Consider the following 21,084-nt stretch of genomic DNA (forward strand, 5'->3'; position numbering starts at 1 on the left):
TCTATGACATAAAATACAGCAGTAATACCTCCTACTTTTACTTGTCTTCAAAAAGATGGCTAACAAGTGGCTATTACCTACATTTAGCTTTTTTATCTTTGGTAATTGTATGTAGGCTTCAAAATACATAAAATTTCTGCTTATTTGTGAAAATTATCAAGATGAACAAAATGTGTAAGAATCATACAATTTTGTTGTTAACAGAGCTTATACCACTATATATACAACAGATATATACCACAAGTAGTTTACTTCTGTTAAACGTCCCTTTTCAGGTTGCTGTTAAAATGTTATATTTCAGTCATTTGCTGATAAACAAAAGTCTGGCTATGGGATTGCAGTAGTTGTGCAACACAGAACAGAATGAAATGGCTGTACTGTAGGTAAATGCATTTAGTGTGTATTAAATGCTTTAACAAATTGAACAGCATTAAGCCCTATTCAGATGGGACTTGTTTTCCTTGAGGAGGTGAGGTAAATTTGTATTTTTAATTCACTTTTTTTCCATCACGCAAATTCTGTAAAATATATGGAGCAAATTACCCACCTAGCTGTTCAACAAACTGAGAGGTCCTCTGAGAAATTGAATGTCTGAAATTGCAGTATTTTTATTTTTCACAATGCTTCTCTGTATGTATTTTGACCTTAATAAATTAGGCTAAATTTATTGCTGCACTGCCTGGTGCACCTTCATTATGGATTTAAAGTGTTCAGCCAACTTTCTGAGTAAAATAACAGTTGGTTCAGCTGGCATCCCATCTGATGTAAAAAGGGATTAAATCAATAATAAGAGTTCTACCTCAAACTGCACAGAATGACCAGCATCAGGTTTGAAGACCTTCTTAATTAATTACTTAATTAACTTATATTACATAAGTCTTGAGTTCAATACATTTTGTGATGAGCAAGTGACTTTCAATAAAACAACTTGAACTGAATTTAGATGAATGATGACACTATTGTCCTGAGTAGATCTGCTTATAAGCTTAATCGAATTTCTTTCATAATTGACAAATTTTGCAAAATTGACACTACTAAACTGAATTAAATGAACAGTGAACTGACTCAAGCTGAATAACGACACTTTTGTCTTCTGTAAAGCTGCTTATAGCTGAATTGAACTCGTTTCATTATTGATGAACTTTACGCAGTAATTGAACTGGATTGAATCAACACTGAACTGATTAATGACTGAGTTGAAAAATGACACTATATATTGTCTTTTAGAGATGCTTTGCAACAGAATTTGAATTTGCCTCATTGATGAAGTTTATTACTGTGAAGCTTTCAAACAAACAATCTGTGTTGTATAAAGTGCTATACAAAATTAAATCAAAAGGTGATTTGACTTGACTTTCTATAACGGCCATATCTAGGCTAGTAATAACTAAAGGGATATCAATCCTGTCCAAATCAATATGTCCTCTGTTAATAATTGTAACTTAAAGGTGAATTCAAAAATTGAATTTACCTCGGCATAGTTGAATAACAAGAGTGTTCAGTACATGGAAAAGACATATGTTGAGTTTCAAACTCCATTGCTTCCTCCTTCTTATATAAATCTCATTTGTTTAAAAGACCTCCGAAGAACAGGCGAATCTCAACATAACACTGACTGTTACGTAACAGTTGGGATCATTAATATGTATGACCCCAATATTTGCATATGCCAGACCATGTTCAAGGCATTACACAAGGGCAGCCAGTATTAACGTCTGGATCTGTGCACAACTGAATCATCAGACTAGGTAAGCAAGCAAGGACAATAGAGAAAAATGGCAGATGGAGCAATAATAACTGACTTGATCCATGATTACATGATATTGATAGTGATATTTGTAAATTGTCTTTCTAAATGTTTCATTAGCATGTTGCTAATGTACTGTTAAATGTGGTTAAAGTTACCATCGTTTATTACTGTATTCGCAGAGACAAGAGCCGTCGCTATTTTCATTTTTAAACACTTGCAGTCTGTATAATTCATGAACACAACTTCATTCTTTGTAAATCTCTCCAACAGTGTAGCATTAGCCCGTTAGCCACAGAGCATATAGCCCCAAACTCATTCAGAATCAATGTAAACATCCAAATAAATACTATACTCACAGGAATCGATGCATGCATGCAGCATGAATGACGAACATCTTGTAAAGATCCATTTGAGGGTTATATTAGCTGTGTGAATTTTGTTTATCCACTGTATAACTGCACTTATAGTCGAGAGCTCGGGAGGGCAGGGAGCGAGAGATTTAAAGGGGCCGCGCAGCCTGAATCGGTGCATAGTTAATGATGCCCCAAAATAGGCAGTTAAAAAAGTCAATTAAAAAAAATCTATGGGGTATTTTGAGCTGAAACTTCACAGACACATTCAGGGGACACCTTAGACTTATATTACATCTTTTGAAAAGACGTTCTACGGCACCTTTAAATGGTGTTTACATATTAATCCTGTCCAAACAGGTCTATTTAATTAATCATATAAATTAACATTTTAACTTTTGCAGCCCAAAATTATACAAAGTTATTTGGGGTTGGAGGGTTTCTTTAAAGTATTTCAAACAGCAGAAGTACCAGTGTGGTCAAAGCCAATCAAAGTGTGATCAAGCGGATGAGAGAATGATTTGAAAAGTTCACAAACACACAAGAAGTAAGTAAACAACTCCAGATGAGATGCTTCACAGAATAAGAACCCAAATGCTGCTGAAGCTTTTTTAGGGTGATTCTATTTGACATTTTATATACATGCTGAGCGTATTTGAGGTTTTGCTGGACTAAATCAGTTAAAGTGTGCAACAATAATAATAGACACTGCTCTAAAGGCACATAATGTTACCCATAAAGACACACAGTATTCATTAGAGACATCCTCATCTCCATATAAAAACAGGAATACATGCACGCTCTGCCAGTCATTAACTTCTCTTCTCTTTATCAGATAATGATAATGATCCTGGGCTTCTGCTGAGCTACTGAGACTCTAACCTTGTGTTGATAATGCTCTAAATTACGCCTCATTTCCCCATGGGCTGTTGAGCGGATAGTACTTGTTTCATTGGTTGCGCACTTGTGTCACACGAGTTGAACGCCAAATGCTCTTTTCACACTCCACATTCAAACATAACCACAGACAATACAGCTGTATATCGATCATCACAACCTAGGCACTGTTGCACTATTCTAGAAAGTAGTCTGCTATATTAACTTTGCATCATTAAATACACATTATGCTTATGAACTCTAAAGCTTACATACCTGAAACACTGTCACCATTTTTTTGTCTATCTCCTGGTAGCCACAACTGCCAGTTTAGAGTATAAAGAGGCACATTTAGTGCAATTAACCCTGAAGACTTGGTTCAATTTAAAAGTGATTAATGCAATATGATTAGACTTGATAACAAACGTTGTCCGTCTATATGGTTTATTATCATTTGCGATTCACCACTCAGACCTCTCTTTAAACCCTGACCTCCATAATAGCTCTAAAGAAAGTGCGTTCATATCTCGAATAGCTGGCAGATATCAGAAAGTCATTAAAGCGCGCAGATCAAGGAGATGCTGTCACAAACGTTCTCCATTCATCTCTCACATTCTTGCTTATCCTTCAGCAACAAGACTGATCCTGAATTACTATGGAGTCCCAGCGGGGATCTGCATATGCATAAAAATGAATGATAATGCTGTGCTATAGGGCTTAGGAAATCTCACACAATGGGCTGTCAAGTGTGTTTGGGACCAAACTATTGTGCGATATTTCAATCTGTCGTGTTACAAGTGCTGATGAGAGCTGTCAACAGCATCAATCATAGCCATGAAGCTGTGCTATTAGTCAATGTTGAAAAGTGGGTAAAACCGGCAAATTCCTCTCGGAATACCACTTTAGTTTAAGCTAGCAGAAAGTGTCAGCTTGTTCTCGGATCGCTGTGATTTGAGTCCAGTGGGGAAACTAAAGGATAAAATTGATGTAAGAAATCATTTTCCTTTGCTGCTATTGTGGTTTGATAAAACCTACACTGCTTTGAGCGCTTAGGATTATATTTAAAGAGCCCCTATTAGTTTCATTTACAGGTTCATAATTTAGTTTAGGGGTTTACATGATTTAATATTCCAAAAACTCATTATTTTTTGAATAATTTTCTTTGTTGTCACACCTGTTTCAGCCTCTGTTTGAACGCTCTGTTTTAGGTTTAGTTTCTTTAAATCTCACCTTCTGAAATGGGCAGTCTTCTCTGATTGGTCAGCCAGCCCCAGTCTGTTGTGATTGGTCTACCTCCTACCTATTAGTTCGAGCGTACCAAAAATATTCTCGTCGCTTTATAATATTAATATTGAACCACTGTACTCACATGAACTGATTTAAATATGTTTTTAGTATCTTTATGGATCTTGAGAGAGGAAGTGTCATTGCTCCCTATGGAGGCCTCATGGAGCCATCGGATTTCAACTAAAATATCTTAATTTGTGTTCCGAAGATTAACGAAGGTCTTACGGGTGTGGAACGGCATGAGGGTAAGTAATAAATGACAGAATTTTCATTTTTGGGTGAACTAACCCTTTAACACACTGACCTGCACGATTCAGAAAGCAGTCGTTAGACTAAAGGGTGTGGTTGTCCTGCTGAGGAATAGTGTTAAAAATACATTTTACCCACTGATTCTTCAATTCCTTTGCCTTTGGAAATCCATGTAATGGTGTTTTGCTAGAGAAAAGGCATTTTCTTAGAAGTGATAAACTCTTCTTGGCGTCATAACTACCTTTGTTTGACGGCTAGCTAAAGAAGCCAGCAAATATGCAAATGTGTTACATGGTGACAGCTACATTAGAGAAATAATGGCAGGACTACAGACGAGGTGTTTCAGGCAGGTGTTTTCTATTGGAGAGATTCAGTACCTTTACCGTGGACTGTGCTTTGTAACTTTACAGATTGTTTACATGCACAAACAGATATTACAAATTAAAGGAAATATAAATAGCATAGTAGGTTCCCTTTAATGTTACTGGTTCATCTAGAAACATACTTTAATGTTTATTCCCTCCTTTTCTTTTTACTTTCAACTAAGAAAAGCTCATTTTGAGCGAATTTATGAGAATTATTTGACTTGGTGGAGCAATAATGAATTGCTCCATGTGGTTCACGCAATATGTTCCGACTCTCCCGGGAAATGTTATCGGCATACAAACTTATCAAGGCCAGATTACATAGAAAACACAAATAACAGCTTGATCGCTCTTTTCTGAGGCTGAACGACAAACTCATCAATCACTGCTAAATAGCTGCATAATGCCTTGGGCTTCTAGAGCACTATGGGGCAAAAAAGAAATCATTAATATCCAATTCATCTGCTGCTTTCCCCTCTACATTTCTCACCAGGAGAATAACCAGAGGAAGATCAATCCATCTGTTATGTATGTACACCTTGTTGCAGACCGTAGCGAGAATATGTTGTTGTGTAGCGGTTTGTGGTTTGTGCGATGCCTCTTGAGACTCAACTGGCAAACATCATTCCCTCAAGCTGACGGATCAGACAAAATAAGAGGTTAAACATGAAAATCATAAAATCATCATTCTGTACAGACAAGTGCTTCCCAAATCCCCCTATTTCCTGCTTTGTACTGAAACATTGAGAAGCTGTTTCCTGACCTAGAATGCCCAAACGGCCTTATCCACAATATTACATTCATGAAGGAATTCTTGTTGGAATAAAAAATGTTGGGGATGCACAGACATTAAAATTCTAGACGATGCTGATAAGCTGATAATTAATGTCATGTTATGGATGACAAACGCTAAATGGATGTTATTAAAATTATAAATGATTTAAATAAAGATTGATAGAAATAGACAGGGATAAAGACTTGAGCATATTTGACACGGGCCAAATTGTTATAGCAAGGTGACTGGGTCAGAGTATCTCTGTGTCTTGTGTCTTGTTCCTGGTTAGCAGTGGTGAGAATTCACCAACAGTGATTTAAGGAGGGACAAACCACAAACCAGCGATAGGGTGCTGGGCACCCAAGGCTCTTCGATGCACAAGGAAAACAATGGCTATCCCATCTGATCCAAACAAAACCTAGGTCTAGTGTGGCACAAGTCACACAAAGTTTTAATGATGGTTATGGAAGAAATGTTTCACAACACAGTGCATCACACTCTGCTGCATATGGGGCTGCATAGCCACAGACCAATTTGAGTGCCTATGATGACCCCTATCCACCGTCGATAGTGCCTGCAATGGGCATGCGAGTGTCAGAACTGGACCTTGGAGCAGTGGAAGAAAGTCACCTGGTCCGATGAGTCCCGTCTTCTTTTACATCACGTGGACAGCTCTGTATGTGTCCACCAATTACCTGGGGAAGTGATGGCACCAGGATGGACTGTGGGACGATGACAAGCCGGTGAAGGGAGTGTGATGCTCTGAGCAATGTACTGTTGGGAAACACTGGGTCCAGCCATTCATGTAGATGTAAATTTAACGTGCCACCTACCTAAATATTGTTGCAGAACAGGTACACCCCTTTATGACAATGGTGTTCCCTGGTGGAAGTGGCCTCTTTCAGCAGGATAATGCACCCTGACACACTTTATTCAGCAATGGTTTGAGGAACATGATGAAGAGTTCAAGGTGTTGCCCTGGCCTCCAAATTTCCCAGATCCCAATCCAATCAAGCATCTTGTTGGATGTGCTTGACCAACAAGTTCGATCCACAGCATCACTCCACCTTGCAACCTACAGAGCTTGATGGATCTGTTGCTAAAATCTTGGTGCCAGATAACACATTACAGTGTCTTGTAGAGTCCATGGCTTGGTGGGTCAGTGCTGTTTTGGCAGCACGCGGAGGACTAACAGCATGTTAAGCAGGAGCTCATAATGTTTTGGGTCATTGGTGTCAAGTATTAACTGATATTAATATATCAAAAAAAAAAAAAAAAATCACCACTACCAATAGATTCCGATATATTGTGTATCTCTAAAAATTGTATCCTCCTCAAAGGGAGCATATAGATTTGGAAATTTTATTCACATCTTGGTGGTTCAAGAAATTCAATATTTTCTCATCTTATTTAAAGGAGGAGGTGTTTCTTAAAGGCACAGTCACAAAAATAGAGACCTGTTAAATTCTTCAGGTTAGAGAGATGGTGTAAACTTTAAAGGTGCCCTAGAATTAAAAATTGAATTTACCTTGGCATAGTTAAATAACAAGAGATCAGTACATGGAAATGGCATACAGTGAGTCTCAAACACCATTGTTTCCTCCTTCTTATATAAATCTCATTTGATTAAAAGACCTCCGACAAACAGGCGAATCTCAACATAACACCCACTGTTACGTAACAGTCGGGGTGTACGCCCCCAATATTTGCATATGCCAGCTCATGTTCAAGCATTAGACAAGGGCAGGACATCTGGATGTGCACAGCTGAATCATCAGACTAGGAAAGCAAGCAAGGACAACAGCGAAAAATGGCAGATGGAGCAATAATAACTGACATGATCCATGATATCATGATATTTTTAGTGATATTTGTAAATTGTCTTTCTAAATGTTTCGTTAGCATGATGCTAATGTACTGTTAAATGTGGTTAAAGTTACCATTGTTTCTTACTGTATTCACGGAGACAAGACTGTTGTTATTTTCATTTTTAAACACTTGCAGTCTGTATAATTCATAAACACAACTTCATTCTTTATAAATCTCTCCAACAGTGTGTAATGTTAGCTTTAGCCACGGAGCACTATCAAACTCATTCAGAATCAAATGTAAACATCCAAATAAATACCATACTTACGCGATTAGACATGCTGCATGACGAACACTTTGTAAAGAACAATTTTAAGGGATATATTAGCTGTGTGAACTTTGTTGATGCTGTTAAAGGTAAGCGCGAGTGTGAGCATTTAAAGGGCCAGCAGCCTGAATCAGCACATATTTAATGATGGCCCAAAATAGGCAGTTAAAAAAATTAATAATAATAAAAAAAATCTATAGGTTATTTTGAGCTGAAACTTCACAGACACATTCAGGGGACACCTTAGACTTATATTACATCTTTTAAAAAGACGTTCTACGGCACCTTTAAACAGTATAAATGTACCTTAGGAAAAATTTTAATTAAAAATTTATACAACCCATTTACCACTTAGAGTTAGAGTTTGTTCAAATCCATAAAAGTAAGTAACACCAAGCACCTTAGCAAACAGCACTAATGTTGAATGAATTTTAGCAGCCACTAGGCCATCATAAATGTAAAATCTGCATGACAAACAAGCTTTAGGAAGAACAAAATTTTAGCACCTAATGGAAATGAGGTATCAGGCACATAGTAACAACTGAATTGGCAGATAGTGACAGTAGGGTAATGGCATTCATAACCTTCCCTTCCCAATACCCTCTAAATTGTGTTCCTGATGTGTATATATCAGTACGCATTCAAAGCTCCCCTGCTGGTTACATCCACAGGTTGTGTGTTTTCAGAGTGAGAGCAGAGAATGTTTTCAGCCCAGAGCTGAGAGCCGTGCAAATCCACCATCACTGGAGACATCAGCCCGGCTTGGTGAGCTGAGGGAAGACCGTTGGGATCACTCGCTCTCTCTCGCTCTCTCTCACTCAGATTCTCTTCCCTCTCCACAGTCGAGAGAAGAACTGACACTCATCTTGTCCCACACTGGGAGGATTCAAAGGAGCAGTCATCCAGCAAATGAAATGCAGAGAGAGCTCAGCAGAGAGCAGGGGGACCAATCCTATTACTATCCACCTTTCGGAAACTGTTAATTGCATAGGCTGGGATGAAATCCTTTCCGAATTGTGACTGACAAAATTAAATGAGGCTCTTACCTCTAATATTTGACTGTGCTGTGTCAACATTACTTGACCACAGCTCAAGACAAGATTGTTTATTCGCTCACACCAATTGCGTTATTGTTGCACAGAATTTACTATAGAAACTGAATGCAAATCAGTTAATGCCGGGAACTACGCCTGTCACAATATCAGTGAAAGTATTCACAATAACGATATTATTACAATATTATTTTATAAAAATCACAAAAAATGTGATTAAAAATTTAAATAAATACATAATGCTATCAGTCAAATTTCATCAGTTTTTATCTTTTACTTTAATTTGCATTTTCACCAAAAAAAAAAAAAAAAATCACTCAGAATGAGTTTGTAACCACAAATGTGCAAAAGCACACAAAAAGAACTTGCGCATCTTTTTTTTTTTTTTCTGGAATCCAAAAGACTCCCACACTTATGCGTAAACCTTCAGGTTTGTTTAAAGTGTCCTGCTTTCGCATTTTACATCCTGATTTTGTGCAGCAATAGTAGCTACACATTGCGTCTTCTCCTTTTTTCCATTTTATAATGGGTGGCAACCAGAATTAAGTTGCAATACCAGCACCTACTGTGTTGGAGTGTCAACCAGTTGCTGGATTATATTTTTGTACAAGAATTGGACAATGAAACTGAAACACCTGCTTTTAGACCACAATAATTTATTAGTGTACTGTAGGGCCTCCTTTTGTGGCCAATACAGCATCAATTCATCTTTGGGAATGACAGATACAACTCACAGTGGCCAGAGGGACTTTGAGCTATTCCTCTTCCAGAGCACTATGTGATGCTGGTGAAGAAAAAGCTTTTCTGAATTGATCTTCCAAAATACCCCAAAATGGCTAAAAAATATTTCAATCTGGTGACTGTGCAGGACATAGAAGATGTGCAACTTTATTTTCATGTTCATCAAACCATTCTGTCACAAGTATTGCTGTGTGTATTGGTGCATTATCATGCTGACACACAGCACCGCCTTCCAGGTATGCAATGTTTGATCCATTAGGTGCACGCGGTCCTCCAGAATGGTTCGGTAGTCCTTGACTATGATGCGCTCATCAAGCAGAGTTGAGCTGCAGCCCAAACCATCACTGATCCACCCCCTTGCTTCACTCTGGGCATGCAACAGTCCAAGTGTTAAGCCTCTTTGAGGTTTCTCCACACCGTAACTCTCCCAGATGTGGGAAACACAGTATAGGTGGACTCATCAGAGAATGTTTTGCATTGTCCACAGCCCAAGATTTACACTGTTGGCACTAATGAATCTGACATTTGGCATTGGCTATAGCAGCCTGACCATGAATAGTTACTCTGTAGAGCTCCTGTAGAACAATTTTGGTGAAAAGAGAGTTGAGGTGTGCATTTAATTCTGCAGTGAGTTGGGCAGCTGTGTTTTTATTTTATTTTATTTTATTCAATCAGGGTTAGTACCTGGACATCCCTTTCAGACAGCTTCCTCTTGCATTGACAGTTACTCCTGTTAGATGTGGTTTGTCCTTCGTGGTGGTATGCCGACATTACCCTGGGTACAACTCTCGATACATCAAAAAGACTTGCTGTCCTGGCCATAGATGAGCCAGCGAGATGCACACCAACAATCTGTCCTCTTTTGAACTCTGATATATCTCCCATTATGTTGTGTGAATTGCAATATTTTATGTACAGCTGTGCTTTTGCTCTGCTAATTCAAACTTTACACTTTGCTCTTACTGATGGACAGTGGCATAACATTGTTTTAATAAGTGGGTGGGACAGGAATGTGTGTTGTTGGTGTATTGTAATTTTATTATTACAATAATAAATGGACAAAATTTATTGGCATAGTTTCATCCTTACATCTACTATAATATAAAATATTGTCAGTCTGGAGAGTATTTACATTAGTCAATAAATGCGTGAATCCGTGCTCTGTATTGGATTGTCCTGATGGACTAGTGGTAGAATTTTTGTTCAGCGTGCCAGAGGTTCTGGGTTCTAATCCGCCCTCGAATAATTTATTTTATTTTTTTCTCATTAAAACCAAAGATGTTCATCAGTGATCGTATATCAACAGCAGGGACACGTTTATGTGCATTTTTTTTGTGATTTCACCGGGACTAATAGAGAGTCTCCGATAGATTGAAGCGCTCGTCCATGTGAAGACTGTGCAGTGTGCATGAGCGCAAAAGAGAACTATTGATATCAAAAACACATCCCAGTGCCAGATCACCTATTATTTAACACAAACGAATGAATTGCTAATCAACTATGTTTCTTTTGAATTAGATACATTCGTGCCATGGTACATGTCCCACCTATCTCACTCGCAAATTACGCCTATGTTGATGGAATTAAAAATGTGTGAGGATTGACCACCAGGATATATAAAGGTGTGAAACCTTTAACGCTATAATGGCCAGTGTTTCAGTTTCATAGTCCAACCCTTGTATTTGTAGTATTAACATGATATCAATATTACATTTTTTAAAATTTACATTTCACATTTCAAAAATTCAGTAAAAAAATGCAAAAGGTCTGCACTCAAACGTTTTTATTATATTCAAACAGAAGATAAAATAGTACAACAGTTTCAGCTATTTGCCTTCATCAGTGTCAGTGAGATTTCAAAAATTCACATTTATCTTCAATACAGTATAATGCGATTTATGAAAAAGAGTAGTGCAAAAATTAAACTAAACTGTTTCAAAATTTTTCTGGTATAATCATCCACAATCACAGAATGAGGTTAATAAGCATAAATCCTTTGATGCCCACATGCATGCTACATTTGTATATGTCTTCTCAATTACTGAACACTCAAAGTGTATACGGATCCGAACCTGTGTGCAACTAATGTGCTGTGTAATGAGGAATTATAAGAGCTATGGACTATAAAATTGTTTTCTGCTATCCTAATAGTTTACAGAAAAATGAACATTTTGTCATTATTTACTCACCCTCCTGTCAGTCCTAACCTGTATGCTGTTTTTTTTTTTTTTTTGTGGAACACAAAAGGAAATATTTTGAAGAATGCACATCTCTATTTTTCATTGTATGACAATTCTTAGTAACCATGAGCTGTCAAGATCAAAAATGACAAAAACATCATAAAAATTGTTTGTTCATTTTGTGTGCAGTCTTTTGAAGTCATAAGTTTTGTGTGAGGGACACATTGAAATTATCTTTTTTTTGTGCAGTATGTCCAAAATCTCACTGATGTGATTTGAATATGTGCATAATCCAATTTCACACATTGTGATCAGTTCTGACACAAACATACACTTACACACACACACACACACACACACACACACACACACACACACACACACAGTTTAGCAAGTTTTGAATATACACAAATTTGAATGAGATGCCATGGGTCATTTTTGCCTTTTATGAAAAGAAAAAAAAAAAAAAAGAGTTTGAACATTAAGCCAAATTCCTTCTTTTGCATTTCACGGAAGAAAGAAAGTCATCTGAGTTTAAAATGAAATGAAATGAGGGTGGGTAGTTGTTATTTGGGTGAACTATCTCTTTAAGTTCTGTGAAACAGTAGAAAGCACTGGCATACGTACAGTGTCTTGGCATTTCAAATAATTCAGCTGGGTTTACAACCATTTTAAATAGTATTTCATCATTCTATTTGCGTCCGTGTGTGGTTGTTTCAAACTGAACCCTTCCAGTATCTTCAAACCACATTAGCAGGCTGTACATTCTCTAACATGCTCTTGAGAATTGTTTCCTTTGAACTGGCAAGTCTGAATTTGGGGCAGTATAATATGCATTCTTTCTATACTGTCAGCCAGACATCACTGATGTAATGGGGGACTTTTTAATCCACCCACATAATCCAGTGGCAAACAAAACAATAAGCAGCACTTGGCATCTACTTTAAAAATGTGCAGGGGTTTAATCTTTAAAGTCTTAAAGCAGCATAAATGCATGTACACTCTGCCATCAGTTATACCAACTGCTTTTAAGCAGATTCATGCGCTTTGCTCTCATTTCTGACCTTACTGTCCTGAACAAATCACAAATGCTGAAATCATACATTGCTTTCACACTGACAGCCACTGATCAAATGCAGAATCTCAAATTCAGATGCTGAAAGAAACAGACCTCCCAGACATCCATTGAGGCTGAGGTACTTAGACAGTGCTTGAATAGACATGAGCTGAATTCTGATCCACTGAGCTTGAGTAATACAGTCTTAAACAAAAGTTGCAAAAAGATTCATTAAACCACACATAATTCTGCATATACAAAAACAAATATAAGTACATAAATACATTTTATCTATCTATCTATCTATCTATCTATCTATCTATCTATCTATCTATCTATCTATCTATCTATCTATCTATCTATCTATCTATCTATCTATCTATCGTTTGTGTAATAGTGTAGAAGACAGAATTCAATAGCCAAATCCAATATCATCACATTTTTATCAAACCAATAGGGTGATCTTTTTTTTTTTTTTTCTCCAGAGAAAAGAAATTACAAAAACATTGGTAACACTTCACAATAAGGTTTCATTTGTTAACATTAGTTAACTACAACGTTAACTAACAGTGAACAATACTTCTACAGCATTTATTTATATGTTAATTTCAACCTTTACTAATCCATTATTCATGATTAGTTCATTACTCATTCTCATGTCGTTCCACACCTGTAAGACCTTCGTTCATCTTCAGAACACAAATTAAGATATTTTTAATAAAATCTGATGGCTCAGTGAGGCCTCCATTGGCAGCAAGATAATTAACATTTTCAAAGCTACTAAAGACATATTCATGTGACTACCGTGGTTCAACCTTAATGTTATGAAGTGACGAGAATACTTTTTGTGCACCAAAAAAACCTAAATAGTGACTTTATTCAACAATATCTAGTGATGGGCGATTTCAAAACACTGCTTCATGAAGCTTTGAAGCTTTACGAATCTTTTGTTTCGAATCAGTGGTTCGGAGCGTGTATCAAATTGCCAAAGTCACGTGATTTCAGTTTACTTTGTTACAACATAAGTGTTTCGAAATTTCAATGGTTCACCAATGGGGGTGTAAGTATAACAGTTTGATACACGCTCTGAACCACTGATTCGAAACAACAGATTCATACAGCTTCGAAGCTTAACGAAGCAGTGTTTTGAATTGCCCATCACTAGATATTGTTAAATAAAGTCGTTATTTTGTTTTTTTGGTGCACACAAAAAAAATATTCTCATCGCTTCATAACATTAAGTTTGAACCACTGCAGTCACATGAACTGTGTAAATATGTCTTTAGTAGCTTTCTGTCAATGGAGGCCTCACTGAGCCATCGGATTTTATCAAAAATATCTTAATTTGTGTTCCGAAGCAGAACGAAGGTCTTACAGGTGTGGAATGACATGAGGGTGAGTAATTAATGACAGAATTTTCATTTTTGGGTGAACTAACCCTTTAAGATCAAAAGTTGTATCTGTTAACATTAGTTAGTAAAATAAGATTAACATGTACATTTTTAACTAACATTAACAAAGGGACAAAAATACTGCTGTACAAAGAAATGCTGTAAGAATATATTGTTCATTGTTAGTTCATGTTATTACATTAACTAATGTTAACAAATGAGACCATATTGTTGTTACAAAAAATTTTTAGAGGTTGTGTTTGAAACTTACATTTTAAGTTCTCTACATTTAAATATATTGCTTGTGACAACTTTGTGAATGACTTCCTGTGAGGATACATGTTGATGAAATATTTAAAATTAATTATTAATACATGTACACAATATACTGTATTTCACAAAGGTGTTAACACCATGTAAGATCATTGAATATTACAAAACATCTGCTGTCTACACTTGTGTCCTGCTCAATAGCAGGAATTATTCCACCATAAAGACAGCAACAATGAAATACTGTAACAATGTTTAATGGTCATTATCAAGGTCAAAGTTTTGGGTATTTGCATGCAACTTGTGTAAAAATGCTCAGTCCATATTTAGGTTCTGGTCTACATTGTTTATACAACATGAGTTTTAACCCTTAAATGCATGACTGTTTCGCCAATCATTCTTACATATTCGGGTCTTTATCGCTCCGGATCTGTATCTAACACGGAAGGCTCTCTACCTGTCGCGAGTAGAGTAGCAATTACAGAAGAATAAAATAAATCATAAGCTCCTTTTGGAGCTTTAAAGGGTTCAGTTTGGGCAGATGTTTTATGCCATCATCACTGTCCTCGTCAGAGCTCATTTCCCAGTAAATTCAGCAATAATAGGCTAGTTTTATGTTTGAGGTCGCAAATATGAGCCTATTCACGATCTCAAACATATTCTCAGAACTATATAATTTTCAACATCTTCAAAATCAATATTTCGACCGCTAACAGCTTCACCAGATCCATCCAGTAACAGTTACAGTCATATTTGATTGCGTTTAGTACTTGCTCTGCAGTAAATCGCTGAGCCATTTCATGTTTTTCTTATTATTTCGTTTTTTTGTCTGAAAGAGTCGTCACTTCAGCATTGTGTATCAGACATTGCCACCATGTGGAATAAGGTGAATTGCACTTATTCCGTCATCTAAGATTTAATTATTGTTGTGCAGAAAAAATATACGTACACTGATACACACCTCGGGTCGTTAGCGACCCTATACAATTTTTTACAAAAAATTAATTCAAAAATAGGCATTCTTTTATAATTTTAGGATTTTTTTCATGTTATATTCTTTATAATGAATTGATTGAGGAATACCAAGAAGGTTGAAGTCTAACTTTAAAAAAATGAATGAGGAGGAGGGTAGCGAATGACGTCCCGGGTCACTGAAGACCCGAGGTATGCATTTAAGGGTTAAAGAAAGAGTTTTGATTAATAAATTATTACTAATGTCATTATTAAATGAAATCATTCAACAAATGTCAACTCAAGCCATCAGAGACTTCGCAAAAATAAAACTGAGCACCGGAAGAACATCTCACAGAGAGCCGTCAAAGTAAATCTGCAATCGATCACAGAGTCATTTGGCTTTGTCAACAGCTCTTCTGTGACTTAAAGTGCACCGCGACTACCATAACAGTACATTTTCTATCAGCCCTCATGTGAACAACAATGGCAGACATTGGCAGAGGCATCAGAGAGAGGTGTCAAATCTCATTGCAGAAAAAATTGCTTTGGGTTTATCAATAACAGATAGAAGACGGCAATGAGGGATTTCGCTTGAGTTGAAGCTGATATTGCTAAAGGCAGGTGAGTATCGAACCACCCGTCTGCCTGAGCCAGGGGTAAATAGTGATTAATGGGTGATGGAGGAAGGTTTCGAAAAGAACTGTGCGAGTGCCTGCGATCTAATTCTTCCCTTCAGCCCTTCTCTGTAGAATCTGCTAAAGCTCATGCAACTCAGATGATTTGAACAATATAAATGAATTCAGTGATGGAAGTGAAATGGAAAAACCTTTTTTTTTTTTTTTTGCCTGAAACTGCTCCAGTTAAGATGAGCTTAGAGAACACCAGCACTGAATTTATGATTTTTCAATCTATCTTGTTTATTGATTAGAAGTGTCAGCAATTGAATGAGCTTTAAATCAGTCAGAATGGCCCAGGCAGCACTGACTGAACTGGCTCAAAGCTTGGAAAAAGCTAGGAGAAAAATGTCTGTCTGTAGACATTTTAAATGCCACGGTTTAATTTTTAACCACAAGCCCTTCCAAGATCATTGTTCAAAAATGTATCGAGGTACTTTTCTAGTCTATTGCACGGCCTAGATACAACTGGTTTCGGTCACACTTTATATTAAGTTGCCTTAACTACTATGTACTTGCATTTAAATTAATCATTTGATACAATGCACTTATTGTGTACATACAAGTTTTTACTTTGTACTTATATTTTAAAAACAACTGCATGTAATTATAGCTGTAATTAATTTCTGTAATTACATTCATAATTACACTGTTGTCCCATCCCTTACACCTTAACCCACCCTTAAACCTACCCATACCAACAAACCTGTCCCTAACCTTACCCGTATCCCATCTCAAAAGCAGCAAAAATGATTTGCAATTCAATATGAACCCAATAAGTACATTATACTCATTTTTTGATGTAAGTACATAGTAGTTAAGGCCACCTAATATAAAGTGGGACCCTGGTTTCCACTATCTAAAATTCATGAAAAGCTCACCTCTAAACAAATCTCAAACTTAAAAAATGGCATTGAGCCATAATAATTTAAAAACACCAATCAGACCAGAAACAAAGCATAATCTTTTATTTCATTGTTAGAGCAGGATTAATTTGAAAGTCAATTTCTTTAAAAGCTATTGAACATTTTCACCTTTATTGCAGAGGGAAACATTTGGTGATAACATGTCCCAATACCACAATCAGGAATTTATAGTATGTTTCTGCTTACTATTTGTTGTAATTTACCAGTAATTTTTTACAGAATTAGTTCTACAATTTATTACAATTTCAAGGAACTTGAAATTGGATTTCACAGTAAATATGGAATGACAGTGATTATCTGTCTGCATTTCAGCAATATCTTGAATATGAACAGAATAATATTATATAATATTTTTTATCTAAAATTATGTCACCATTCTAGACTTTTCTATGAGTGTTAGCTTAATTCTCTATTTTTGAGTCCAAGGCAACAGACATGAGATATAATTATAGAGTATTAGCATAAAACAGTCTAAAAACGACGCAGAATACAATGACAAATTTATTTACAGATCTGTTTCCAGTAAATTGAGTCCAGCTTTGGTTAATCCTTTAAAAGTATACATTAAAAGTTCCCTAGATATAACAACCAATCAGATTAACAATAGTATCGCAAACCCTCTCCCCCATTATATTTGGACTGTTAAGCACAGAATGGCTACAGTACATAAAGTGCAGATTGCAAGTTATGATCAGGCTTAAAGGTCAATCATAATGCTCAAACCGTTTTCTCTATGTAACAGTGGAACCAATTGTTACACTATTATGGGCTGGGAGAAAATGAAAGCCAGCCAGCAGGTACACTAATCACCATAATAGCTTCAAACATAATGGACTCACTGTTGTTATCCCACAGATATCCCGCAGTTTGGTGTACAACCACCTAGCCTGCATTGATTCATAGTAAAGTTGTGAATAGAGTATATTATTGTAGGAAAATTTGATATTTAACCTGATACAATTTATATAAAAAGGTCAGTTATAAACTTGATATAATCTTATAAAATCTTCTTTTAAAACACAAATGGACATACAAATGTGCATCATTCTTGTAATAACCTCTCATATTGTTACGATAGATATTTGTTTATCCATTGGTTACAGCCAGCTTCAGCTGAATAGATAAAGTACAACCGTTTACCTTGTGCTCAATGATGCTGCTGTATCCCTGCAGTGCTGGAGGCACGCGCGGCGCTCTGGTGGGCTCCACTTTCTCACCTGACGCGCCCTTTGACGCGCTGGATGCTGTAGTATTATTATTGTAGCTGACGCTGTACACGAACAACAGACTGGTGCACATGGTGATCGCGAGAAACACGGCTACTCCATGACGCTGGAAAACACGAGGGCAAAAGTTCAAATCAACCACAGAGCGCAAGGTCATAAATCATCACCAACTCATGCGCTCGGCGCAATCAATTTTAGGATACAAATCACATTTCCATGCTCAATTATTAATTAGATTGAGATTATAAGAACTTGCAGGTTCTTACTAAATGTTGATGCCTTAAACTATGCATCAGATCATGCACTGATGATTTTGCAACAGCAACATTAAACAAAGTAAAATTTTGTATTAACTGTATGTTGATCATGTCATAGCAAAAAAAAAAAAAAAAAAAAAGCTCCGTTATTTCAACGAATGTTATTTATTTAATAGTGCCACACTAAAATAAGAAAACTATTAGCATCATTTTGCAATACATAAAAATACATAATAATCTCATGAAAATCATTTTAAAATATATGTTTAAATATATAATGTAGAAAAGCCACGTTCTTTCCACAAAGCAAAATTTCCTGTCTTCAAAAATTTAATGTCCGACAAACTCCTCATTATTCAGAAATGGGGATTAACAACATTTTTATTATTATTGTCTTTAATCTTCTTTCATTCAGCATGTGAATACAACAGAGAGCCGCAGTACTTCAGCAACAATGCTGCACAGGAGAGATGCGAGACATTCAAACTGTTTTCAATAAAATTACCATTGGTGTCTTCATCCTGAAGCCAGCTGGAATATTCCTGGGAATGTGCGCATGAAGATCCACTTTTTCCCCGAATTGTTGCTACTTCATCAGATTATGCCGTCATTAAATTGACGCGCTCCGCTCGCGCTTGGAGATGGCAGTGTGTGTGCTGTGCGCGCGGACTGAACCCATTCTTGAGAGCGGCGAGCACAGACCGATGTGACACCGCGCGGTCCTAAAGAACACTGGGTTTGAGTATGAACTCTAATTCAGCGTTCAGGACAAATTGCACATTTGGATTCATTGAGGCGACATGGAAATACAATAAACATCTGTTGTAAGAAGCTGATATTTAAATTGTACCTAGTGCTTTCTTTCAACATGTGCCTACAACTACAGGTAACATTCCAGGTTGCATACAATTTACTCAATCGACAGTATTTTTCACACTCACTGCCTAATGCATATTGCACAGAAGAAAAAAAAATGTTAATGAAATAGCCAGTCCCGATCTGATTGGCTGGCTGCAACACAATTTGAGAGTCAGGTTGCATCAGTCAGATGGGAAACAAAGTCAAAAAACAAGGTACCGGGCTGCTATATATGCAGATATTATAAATCAGGCGACTCCAAACTCGGTCATGAAGGGCCACTGTCCTGCAGACTTTAGCTCCAACCCCAGTTAAACACACCTGAACCAGCTAATCAAGGTCTAATTAGGCATACGTCCAGGCAGGTGTGCTGAGGCAAGTTGGAGATAAACTCTGCAGGACAGTGGCCCTCTCCAGGACCAGACCCCTTTTACAAATTGTAATAATACAACTGAACAAAAGTTAAATGTACTCGAGTGTGAAACAGCAATGCTGAAGGACATCTATCACTTTATAAATATATAAGCAGTACGGTACAAGAGACAGGGGTGCCTTCAACCCCACATGTTAAAGCCAAAAATATATGTATTAATATCTTACTTTTTCAAAGTAAAATCATTAAATGCCATCCTTCTGCAAGAAAAACAGTCCCTTACAGTGACAGTAAACAGCAACTGGTGTAAAATGCCTCATCTGATATCAGATCTCAAATAAAAAGAGACGAAACTGTTCACATGCGCTGTGTTCGTTTTATGTATTTTATTTTTTTAAACGTTTCCTCACATACATACATCCTACTGCCACACAATAAAAAAAAAAAAAAGGTAGGCCCAATTGCGACCTTTTATTCAGACTTTTTTTCTTGCAATTGTGAGTTTAGGCCTACAAGGAAATGGGCTACAGTGGGGCTAAAAGGCACATCCTAAGAAAAATCAAAACTACTCCCAAAGTGTTGCAGAAACAAAAAATCTATGTTTTTATTGAACATTGATGCAGCAACATATTTTGTGTGAAAATAAATCATAAAAGTGGTTTGTTTGTTTGTTTGTTTGTTTGTTTGTTTAAAAATCTTATAAATGTATGAGGTGGCAAGGTGGTCACCAGCATGGGGCAAATGGCACAAATATTTTACACAAATATTTTATTTATGTTAAGTTAACATTAATTTAATACTTGTTCAAAAACAATCACTTCAGCAAAGTTTGTAGCTACTATTTTTGGTTTATTTTGATAAATAAAATAATTAATTTTTCAATAAATATACTGTCATTAAAATATGTTCATTTTTAAATTGCAAAAAAAAAAAGTTATTTTAAAAACAGTAAAGATTCTGAAAGATTGAATGATCCCATAATAATTTAATATAGCTTTATAGTAGTAACAAATACATATTATGTTTTATTATTAGGGCTGTTCATTTAATGCGTTACTTTAATTAATTATGGTGAAAAAAAATAACGTGATAAAATTATTAACGCATTTAATGCACTTGCCCGGTCCTAGAACTACGTAGGTCATGTGACATTTCATACAGTTGTTGACGAATTTGATGCAGGGCAACATCTCTGCATAATGAAGCCTATAGAATGTAGTTAGAATGTCCCTAAGATTCAAGATATGGGGCAAAAATTGCCTCGTTTGAGTTTTTGTCTTATATTTACATAATATGACATAGCTAAACAATATCACACGAGCAACAAGTGCAAAAT

The 21,084-nt window shown here is 36.4% G+C and overlaps 1 protein-coding gene across 2 annotated transcripts in view; it reads right to left on the bottom strand.

The window, feature by feature from the left end:
• st6galnac5a (ST6 (alpha-N-acetyl-neuraminyl-2,3-beta-galactosyl-1,3)-N-acetylgalactosaminide alpha-2,6-sialyltransferase 5a) overlaps positions 1 to 19,857 on the bottom strand; it is a 44,852-nt gene extending 24,995 nt beyond the window's left edge. The window contains exons 1-2 of one of the 2 annotated variants that reach the window (XM_048164047.1): positions 19,023 to 19,857; positions 18,175 to 18,366 (exon numbers count right to left, since the gene is read on the bottom strand). In XM_048164047.1, the coding sequence (XP_048020004.1) occupies positions 18,175 to 18,366; positions 19,023 to 19,037 (207 nt within the window). In that variant the 5' untranslated portion in view covers positions 19,038 to 19,857. The remainder of the gene's footprint in view (positions 1 to 18,174; positions 18,367 to 19,022) is intronic. The other variant, XM_048164046.1, reaches the window with a different exon arrangement.
• Positions 19,858 to 21,084: the final 1,227 nt, after the last annotated feature.

Source organism: Megalobrama amblycephala, linkage group LG17 (genome assembly GCF_018812025.1).
Source record: "Megalobrama amblycephala isolate DHTTF-2021 linkage group LG17, ASM1881202v1, whole genome shotgun sequence".
NCBI classification, from domain to species: domain Eukaryota; kingdom Metazoa; phylum Chordata; class Actinopteri; order Cypriniformes; family Xenocyprididae; genus Megalobrama; species Megalobrama amblycephala.